The sequence below is a fragment of the Gavialis gangeticus genome, unplaced genomic scaffold (assembly GCF_001723915.1).
Source record: "Gavialis gangeticus isolate Ggan-Ray unplaced genomic scaffold, GavGan_comp1, whole genome shotgun sequence".
In the NCBI taxonomy this organism is placed as follows: domain Eukaryota; kingdom Metazoa; phylum Chordata; order Crocodylia; family Gavialidae; genus Gavialis; species Gavialis gangeticus.
This window is the reverse complement of record NW_017729029.1, coordinates 67586251-67596875: the sequence shown is the minus strand read 5'-3', so window position 1 is coordinate 67596875 and position 10625 is coordinate 67586251. Positions and strand designations below refer to the sequence as shown.

Here is a 10625-nt window from a genome sequence, read left to right as displayed (position 1 = left end):
GGGGAGGCACCCCCCCCCCCCCCCAGTTTATACCAGTCTGATCATGGGGTAAAATTCCTTCTGGACCCCAAATATGGTGATCAATCTGAACCTGACTGTAGGGGCAAACCCCTCTAGCAAGGAACCTCTGCCTTTGGTCCCAGTAGGAGCATTGGGACACCCCAGTCAAAATCCTCAGCTTTTGCTGCAGCCAACACCCCTCTGGACTGTGTGTTCTGTTGCTGGAAGGTTTGAATTACCATTTCTTGTGGAATCTAATTTAAAGCTCTCCTTACTAGGGTGGCCAGATGATACCCAAAGATGCTCTTTCCCATTCTCATCAGATGGGTCCTCTCTCTTGATAGCAGTCCTTCTCCCAAGAACATTTACCTGTTGTTGAGGAGTCCAAGGCTTTCACATTGATACCACTTCCATGGTATCTTCCTGGACCCTTGCCTTCCATGGGAAGAAATGATGCACCACTTGTGCTCCAAGTTCCTTAATCCTCATGCCAAGAGCCTCACAGTCACCTCAGTGTTATTTCTGGCAGTATCACCGGTGCTTACATAGACAAGTAGGAAGGTATAAAGGTCTAGAGGATGGGTGAGCCAGTTTGACCCCAGAAAGCACAAGGTCAGCAAAGTTTGGATGCTCTCTCTAAAAAAAGTGAATTTCATCCAACTCAAGATGTTAATAGTCATGGTGGCTTTGAAGATAGACTGAAGGAGGTGCCCAGGAGGGCTGGAAGCTTCTTAAGGGCACAGTATTGTGACATCCTGAATTCAGTCTCTAAGCAGGCCCCTAAATCTGGATGACAAATTGGTGTCTCCATCCCTTGCAGAAGGGAGTCACCAGTTACCACTACTTCTCTTCCTTTTTGGTGTAGTGGTCTTAGAGCCCTTGTCCCTGGGGCCTTGCATTTCCTGTTTTCTAAACTGCTGAGTCCTCTGCATCATGCCTGCAGATGTCCTCTCGTCTGCTTTTTCCTCAGCAGGTCCAGTGCAGGGTGTTTGAAAGCTGTTGTTGAATTCTATCTGTTCCTCTTCTCTGGGAGTCCTCCTTCTTTGAGCAGTCATGCTGCCATTTCTCATTTCTTTTTGACCTCTCCAGTACCAACCTCTCGTAACTGGTGTGTAAATAATCTTCCTGTATCCTGATGCAATGCAGTTTGGATGCCTGTGCTTCCAACCTTTGAATCTTCTCTTCCAGGGCAGACCCCAGCTTATATGTAGTGCAGATGAAGTGCTCTTGACCCTCTGGGAGGAATATGAGCATGGCACATCCCATGCAAGTTAGGCCATCTACTGCTACATAGAGAATGCATCTACATGTGCACCTGACTGCCACACAGTTCCAGTGCCATATGGGTCATTTCTGACCCTACTGCACAGTAGCTTATTGGTACTGTGCAGTACCAGCAGTATCATGGTTTGTGTCTGCTGATGCTACAGCGTCTCCTGCAATAAATTTTGTCATGGACTTTAAAATGGTTGTAGTTTTCTTTCCAGCAGGGGGACTAAGGTTCAGCAGATTTTGACTAATCAGCATCTGACACTGAGAGTTGAGCCCCAACACAGCCCATGAAATCACTTTGGTATGAAATGAGTCTCAGGATATGCCTGGGGAGGGCATAAAAGTAAATCTATTACTTTCTGGTGCTCAAGGGAGAATAGGATTTTCCTGAGGTTTGGCCAAAGGAATAAAATTCTGAGTTAATCTTCTGACTTTGCAAGAGGAGGGGGCAGGTAAAGGAGGAGAAGGACATATAGATGGACATCTCATTGCAACTGAGGAGAAAAGGAGGCTCCAGGTTGCAGCTTGAAGAAGGTAAAGGATGAGGTAGTCCTACGCAAGCCTTACTTTTGTTGCTAGTGTCTGGCTTGGGTCAGCGCATATGATTCTAATACTTGCAGATACCACAGAGTTTGCCTTCAAAGTTATGAAAGAATTGTCACTGCTGTCAACAGTAATCTAGTAATGTGTGCCACTTTCTACAAGTTTCAACTGGACCATATTTGAGTCAGGTGGATCAGTTACATTATTTTAAAGAGCTGTAAGTCAACACTAGCTGCCTTCAATTAGGATAAACCACCTTCTAAGAGAAAGTTATAATTGCTCATTTGAATTATTTTGCACCTTCTTCAGGAACAAGAGGTATGGACTGCTAGCAAACATATGATACTGGACTAGACTAGACAAATGCCTGTTTTTCTGTGGCATCTGGCCATGGAGCAGAAACAATTTGAAGTATCTTAGGTGACCAGACTTTACAGATGGTTTGTAACACTTCAAGACATTGTGGGAGGTGTATAGGTGAATATAAATCCATAGAGTAAAATATGATAAATTGATAATTGGACAATTCTGAATAATAAAACATCAACATCAAAGTTTGCTTCTGATGAACAGTTTACCAAAATTTAGTTGTCTATGTATGGTTATTAGGATAGACTACTTCTGATTATTTAAAAAAAGTGATTCAGATTCTATATTAGTCAATTATGTTAGCATTTTTGTAAAACATATTGTTATTTCTAATGTGCTTTCTCTGTGGGATAATATTTTTTTGTTAATTTGCTAATATAAAAGTCAATAAAGATAAGTGTAGAATGCTTTGGGCAAGAAGAAAGAAAAATCAAAAAAACCACAAATACAAATTAGGAAATTACTCTCTACACACCAATTCTGCAGAAAAAGATGTAGAGGTTATAGTGAACTGCAAACTGAATATCAGTCAACAGTGCAATGGTGTGCCAAAAAACGGAGTGATATACTGACAAAAGCATCAGTAATAAAAGCAAAATAACTTCATGCTGGTGAGAGTTCAGATGGAATTCTGTAGTGTTAAGTTTTGACCACTACACTTAGGAGGGATGTAGAAAAATTCTTCTCTGGACTCACTTTAAATACATTTAGAAGACACGGGGTATGGGAGACAACTGGCTTTTATGATATCTCTTATTGGAACAACTATGAACTCTGAGGAAATGTGGAAAGACTTGAGTTGTGTTTAGTGGGAAGCATGATAATAGTCTTTGCATACACAAGGTCATTGTAGCAGGGGGTTGTCCTGGAGCTTGTCAGTCATCAGCCCGCCTCAATGATAATGATTCAGAGATGTCAGTCAGGCAAATGGGAGGCTGCCCATTTGTTTGCCCTGATGCCAAGGGCCTGTGTACATGACTCCAGCTTTCCCTATACAGTGTTCTATGCCTCACAGATGGCATCCACAACTTAACACCTGGCCTTCTTAGGCAGCCAAGCTCTTCTGTACCCTTCTCCCTCTAGGGTATGCCTCCTCTCCAGGGACCTTTGGTGTCACGGGCCCCGTCTTCACCCTCCAGGCCAGTAGGGTCCATCCAGTCAGGTTGACTAGTGGCTTTCCTTCTCTCCCTCACACTCCTCTGCCCCCTCGCTGGGGTTCTTTGGCACTTGAGCCTCAGATCTCTCAATACCAACCCAGCTCAGGGCTTTCTCAAGCTGTGGGGGCTGGGGTTATAAGGTGCCCCTTGCACACCTTCCACTGGGGAGGTGATTAGCCTGGCATTTCTTGGGGTGACCCCACCACAGGTAGCCCTACCAGACCATCCTGCCCCAGCGGCATGTAATTTTCAGTCATGCCCAAGACCTAGAGCCTTTACCTTCCCCACAGCTCCCGCCTTTACTTCCAAGTTTTTATGAGCAGCAGCTCCAGCCAGGTGGCATTCTCTCCATGGCCACAGCCAGGAAACTACTGCTTCATCCCTGAGGGCCTGAGTTAAAATGGAGGCTGCTCATCTTCCTCCTCCAATCACACGGCCCTCCTGCAGTCATGTGAACATCTCATCAGTGGCATGCAGCTGCCACTGCCTGGCCTCCTGCTCTAAGCCCTTAAAGTGGCAGGCACCAAGGGTGCTCTGCCACAGTCATTATGAAGACAGAGGTGCTCAATTTTTCTTCAGGGTTGCAAAAGATAGATTAAGAAGCAATCTGTTTCATTTGCAGCAGGATGGTTTAGAGAGACATTAGAGAAAACTTTTGAACTATAAGGAGAATTATGTGCTGGAATAAACTACCAAAGAATTTTGTAGAAATTTTTTCTTGGAGGTTTATAAGAGCAGGTTAGCTGAGCATCTGTCAAGAATGGCCAAAGTATATCTGATTCTTCCTCAGAGCAGAGGTATGGGCTAGATGACATTCTGCGGTCCCATTCAGCCATGTATTTTTATGATTTTTATGTTAACCAGTATTGTAAATAACATTTATTTTTTGTATTTTTAATTGCAGCAAGAAAAGAACCAAGAAAGTTCAAGAAATAAAGGTAAGTGCTAACTATTTTAAAATACAAAGAAAATTGTAATAACCTTATAATTAACCTTCACATTAGTTAAAATCATCAGCTCAGGTTGTTAGCCAGGTATTTCAGTCTGATGTAGCAAAGTAAAGGAACGTAGTGTGACATGGAAAGTCTTATATAAGGAACTGAACTTCACATTTATTGCATTCCCAAACCCCAATTTTATTTATAAATTAGGTGAAGCTTCAAAAAACTTCCTTATAAAACTAATGCAACTATAATAATACATATTTTGCGTTGTTATACAAGCACTTTTTTGTACTTCTGGTCTTTTTCTCTGTATATATATGTTTGGTTTTAGCACTTTTGCTATATTTTAGTGTCTGTGCATTAGAATAAATATAGGTATCAAGGGATATGACAGTGTATGGTATGGGTGTAGGGCCCTTCAGAACTTTGATTGATATACCATGACATGTTGTTTAGACATTCACTTCTCTTTTAGGTCTGAGAATATTAGAGATATCTAAGTTTTATGTAGTTTTACTGAGTTACAGAGTGGATTTGCATATGATGGTTTGGATAGGGGTAATCCTATCTAAGGCATTGGATGAAATGACCCTTCTTCTATGTGATTCTATGAATCTAGTATATGCAGCTTTACCTAGACATCTCAATCCAGCTAGCCAGTATTAACAATATTAAGTTGGCACATTATAGAATATGCTGGTTGGTTGACTGATTCATTGTCAATATGGCTACCTATCTCTCAGAAGTCCATTACCCACCAGTGTAGCAGGCCATCTCAGCAAAGAAATTTGCCAAGGATTTATAGAATATTGTCTGCTGATATATCCAATGGACTGAGCCAAAAAAAAAGTTCTAAGGACAAATACATGATTTACAAGCAGTTAGAGCAGGGGTGGACAATTATTTCAGCTGGAGGGCCACTTCATGAATTTTGGTAAGCTGTCAAGGGCCGCATGGGTAGCCCCACCCCTTGACAGTTGCCCCACCCCCAGTCACCATCTTGCGGCCGGAAGTCCCGCCACCTAACCCCTACCCTTTGCCACCAGAAGTACTCCTTTTGGAAGCAGGTAGTATGGCCTTGGGACTGGAAATTACATTCTGTCACATGGTCTGCGTCAGGGGTAGGCAATGTTTTTTGGGTGGAGTGCCAAAAACCCTACAATGTCTACCTTGTAAGGTGCTGGAGTGCCAGCATGCCAAAAAAACAAAACTGGTGCAGGGGGTATGTGGCAGGATGCACTGTATATTAATGTAGTTAATAATCATAAATGTTTCTGTTTTATGGTAAATACCAGGCTTTCTAAAAATTCTAAGCCTGGTGACCATAAATAAAACTTCATAGAGGGAAGAGCGGGAACAAAGAGGAGAGAGGGAAGGAAGGAGGGAGAGGGGAGAGAAAGAAAGAGAAAGAGAGGTGTGGGGAAAAGCAGGAGCAGGGGGAGGCACCTTAGGATGACTGGCCTGGCCAAGCCTTTGGGAAGGTGGCAGCTGGAGGAGAGGCGGGGCCAGGAGGGGGGTGGGGGCTGCCTCAGAGCTCCGCAGACTGGGCCACAGCTGGGCCCCCAGCGGCACCCAAAGTGGAGGCTGGCCTCGCCCACACAGCTCTGTGGAATGGGGTGCAACTGCCCTGCCTACAAGAGGATGCTGCCTGGCAACAGCAGGACACTGGGCTTGGGGGGCTCCCGGTTCAGCCTCTGTTTACACTGGGCACAGCATGAGTGGGGTGGAGTCCCCTGGGCCATGGCAGGAGCCCCCGGGGTTCTGGGAACAGCTGTGCACTTACATTTGCTGACCTGACCCGTCCGGTCCCAAGTGGCACACGGCTGAGCCACCGCTTCTCCTTGCTGGTGCTTACTCGGTCAGGCCTGTCGCATTCCGAGAAGCACACAAGGAAGCAGCAACTAGGCTGGCTTTGCTGTGTGCTGCTTGGGACAGGATGGGCCCAGCCAGGTCAGCACTGGCGAGGAGCAGTGGTGGCTGAGCCAGCTGAACCATGTGCTGCTTCCTAGCGTGCTGCTTGGCACAGGCTCAGCCACAGCTTTTTGCCTTTGTGGTGCCAACCTGTCCCAAGCAGTGTGGTGAAGTGGCACATGGTTGAGATGCTGATTTTCCTTGCTGGTGCTGACCCGGCCGGGCCCATCCCATCCTGAGTGGCACACAGCAAAGCTGAACCAGCCACTGTTTCCCTGCATGTCGCTTGGGATGCAACAGGCCTGGCCGAGTTGGCACTGGAGAGGGGAAGCAGTGGCTGAGCTGCGTGCCACTTGGGACCAGCGAGGACAGGCTGGCAGAGGTAAATAGAAGCCACGGCTTTGCCGTGTGCCTGTCAGGCTTGGCCAGGCCGGCACTGGGGAGGGGTAACCATGGTTGAGCTGGTCCTGAGCAGCACATGGCTCAGCCACTGCTTCTCAATGGTGCTGACCTGGCTGGGCCTGTCCCATTTCATCCCAAGCAGCACATAACAAAGACAGCCCAGCCACTGCTTTGCTGCATGCTGCTTGGGACAAGATGGGCCCGGCTGGGTTGGTACTGGTGAGAAGCAGCTGAGTGGCGAATGCTCCTGCCACTCCCCATGGCCAACACTACTTCCCACGGCCCTCGCTCCTCCCTGCACTGCTCCCCACACCCCCCACACTGCAGCAACTTCCCTCAACCACCCCCCCACACTTCCAGCTTGGTCCAGGAAGCACCATGGGGCTCCTGGCCATTGGGCTGTTCCAGCGGTTCACCCCCCTCTGTCCAATCTTGCCTTACTTTTTACTCGGATGGGGGTGGGGAGGCACTCCAGGGTCGTGAGGCTTCTGGTTTGGGGCTGAAGGTGAGAGACAGGAGGGTGATGGAGGGGGGTGAGGTGGAGCCAGGCTCACCTTGCTGCTCTGCTACAGGCTCCTGTCATCTTTGACAAGCAGTGAGGGGAGATAAAAATTAATTTTCTAAAATTTTTAGAGGCCCCCGCAGGCTGGAAAGAATGGGCTGGTGGGCTGTATCCAGCCCATGGGTCATATTTTGCCCACCCCTGAGTTAAAGAAACTGGTGGTCAGAGCTGCTAGCATCTTCTTGGGGATACACCCATGACATCATAGAAAACACTTTTAATCTACCCGTTTTCTTGTATATTGTGCATGTCTCTCTTAAAGCTGACACACCAATTTTGAAGATTTCAGTGATCCAAGAAAATATAGTCACAAGACAGTCTTTTGAAAATTCTTTCCATTTGTCTGTCCATACATCTATACTTATTGGAAATTAAAAGAGTCATAATATATTCCTGTTCTAGGTGGTCATTGTCATAAACTTCCATCTCTTTCTTGGTGTGTCATTTCGTATTTTCCATGTAGCTGAAAGCATGTTGCTACAGCACCAGGATTTTACTGGTCATTCACAGATAGATTAAAGGAATGGAGTAATGATAGAAGGCTGAATTTGTACTGGATGTCTAGAACCTCTTACTAACAACCAGCACATTTGACATTTTTTAACCTAAGTGTGCTGTATAGAACACATTTTTCTAGAAAATTCAAAATATTTTTATGTTCCTAAGACAGAAATTTAAATTATGTTTTTTACTTCCTGTGTTACGTATTGTCAGGGAACAGCGGCCCCAAGGTCACGGTGGGTCAGGGTGGCGATTGGAACACGAACAGGTGGGATTTGTGGCGGTGGAGTCTGAGTGGTACGAAAGCGTATGGTTTCAAACAGGTGGATTTATGGACTTACGCTTTAAGGCGTAGGCAGAGGTGCTTCTTCAGTTACAGTTAGAACCCGAACGAATACAAATAACAAAAAGCGGTCTGTTGGCCCACGAGGTTTGCTAGTGAGCCCTTGCTTTCTACCCCTGGAGGGATAGGGGCGGCTGCCTACTAGGTAGTCCCAGGGCTGGTCAACAGCTCATGGAGTGGAACACAAACGACAAATACAACTGTAACATGATGAGCCGATGAATGAAGAATAAGGTGATGTGACGCCAGTCCAACTGGACAACGGATGGTTGAGGATGAAGGCAGAGGTCGGACGCCAGGTAAGTAGAAGATGAAGCCATAGTCGAAACAGTAGGGGTGATCCAAATCGAAGTCAAAATCGAAACCAAAACAGTCTGGTAATCAAAGGACTCAATACAAGAAGAAACAAAATCGAGGAGCTAAATCGTTGTATGAAGTTATGAGGAGAATCGAGGGTTTGAATCCCAATCTCTCTCTCTGCCTCACAGTCCCTGCTAAAAGCAGCCTCTGTTTGCAGATCGAGCACGGTCTCTCAAAACACTCACACCAACACCTGTACTCCTAGCGCCCACCAACTCCAAACACCCACCCCTAGGTGGGGGCTTGCTAGCCTTTTATAGGAATTTAGTGGCCAATCGGATTGCTTTGTATATAGAAATTTCTGGTCAAATTATGTCATGCTTTCACCAACTGAGCATGTGTCAGATCAAGCTCTGTGTAGTAACTGAGCATGCGCAGGGCTGGAAAGTAGGTCAACAAGATTGACAGGTCCTGAGGTCACCCAGGGGGCACGTGCTGGGTGAGCCCTGGAATTTTCCACTCACAGAGTAGGTCTGCGCATGTCAGCTTCAGTCTTCTGTGTTGTCAACATACACTTAAGATTTTTCCGTGACACGTACTATCTACTTTGTATCTATGGATATAGCTTTGAGAAAATGCCTCTGTAATTGTCTGATTCTAAAAAGAAATAATAGACTCAGAAACTGGTCTTTAAATTAGGATAGATGACACTAATAAGCCTTTGAATTTCCTATCATCTTGCTGCCAGTTACATTCCAATTCTTCCTCTTTTTATGTTCATTCCCTGAAGTTTACCTTATTAAGAAAAAATCTGACAGTCACCAAAGTTGAACAAATACGTAAATAGGACTTGTTGTTATTATCTTCAGTAGGAGCAAGATAAAGCCTTAGCAACCAAGATATAATTTTATGATTATTAATCTGATGATAAAATTATGCTAATTCTTTTTATTACTTGTTTGTAACACCAAGATTTTTATTTATTGTTGCTAGTATTTTCTTGCCTTTCTGACAGTTGTTCATCCCAAGTATTACTTCTGCTGTTAGTACTAAGTCACTCATACAAAAGTAGACAATAGTCATCAAATTGAACCATTCTGACATATGTTTTTTCCTAATTTGTGATATTATCTTCCTTTTCCCACATTATGGATCCTGGAACTTTCCAGAAGACCACTTAAATCAGATGATTTGCATCTGTTTACAAAGTTGTATCATTAAAAAATATTCCAATAACAGTTTTACAATATACTGTCACATTTCCTGATGTTACTGGTTCAATAACTTTTAGATGAATGTGTTTTCTTCGGCATTATAAATGTTACCAATTATGCATAGTTTAAATGAGGGAACATCACTTAGTTATGCAAAAATTTAAATATAGCATGTGAGTGGTGACATAATAGGGCCCTAAATAGTAAATAAGGGCATGTAAGACTAGACAAGGTCAAATTTCCTATTTTGCATAGCTTAGTATCTATGAATATAATGTACCATGACTAGTGTTAGAAGCTCAAATTAGAGTCCTTGTGTAAATCTAGTAAATTTGGTGCATGTAAACAGGAGATGCAAGAAAACAGAAACTGGGTGTATGGTTACCTCATGTGACTTTATTTACCAAATGCCAATTACATCCTGATTAGGAGACAAAGTTTGTAGACAATTAAACAGAACAGCAGTGTTAGCCAAAAGCCCTGATGTACTGTTTCTGGAGGCACAAATATTCTCATTAATTACTGATGGTGCATGATCAAGTGCTGAACTTGAATCAAGGTTTTAAATACTCCTAAAATCAATGTTTAATCTTTATTAGAGCTCTATTGCTGTTCTGTTTTTATTAATAATGAAAACTAATTTACAATCAAGGTACAAGAAGTCCAAATAATAATTATCTGAAGAGTGTAAGAGCAAAAACAATAACTGTATTGAATCAAAATGAATTCTATCTATTGTCCTGATAACTTGGGCAGATTCATAGATTTCATAGATATTAGGGCTGGAAGGGACCTTGGAAGATCATAAAGTCCAGCCCCCCACCCAAAGGGCAGGAAGTCAGCTGGGGTCATAGGATCCCAGCAAAATAAGCATCCAATTTGCTCTTGAAGGTGTTCAATATATGTGTTTGAACCACCTGCAATGGCAGGCTGTTCCAGACCTTGGGGCCTCGGACAGTAAAGAAATTCTTCTTTATGTCCAGCCTGAAACAGTCTTGTAGTAGTTTATGACCGTTCGACCTCATCATCCCTTGGGGCGCTCTGGTGAACAAACGTTCCCCCAGATCCTGGTGGTCACCCCGATAAACTTATAGGTGGCCATCAGAT

The 10625-nt window shown here is 44.2% G+C and overlaps 1 protein-coding gene across 2 annotated transcripts in view; it reads left to right on the top strand.

The window, feature by feature from the left end:
- FSTL5 (follistatin like 5) overlaps positions 1-10625 on the top strand; it is a 777648-nt gene that overhangs the window by 102924 nt on the left and 664099 nt on the right. For both annotated transcript variants that reach the window (XM_019521733.1, XM_019521732.1), the window contains exon 3: positions 4246-4279. In XM_019521733.1, coding sequence (XP_019377278.1) covers positions 4246-4279 — 34 coding nt within the window. The remainder of the gene's footprint in view (positions 1-4245; positions 4280-10625) is intronic.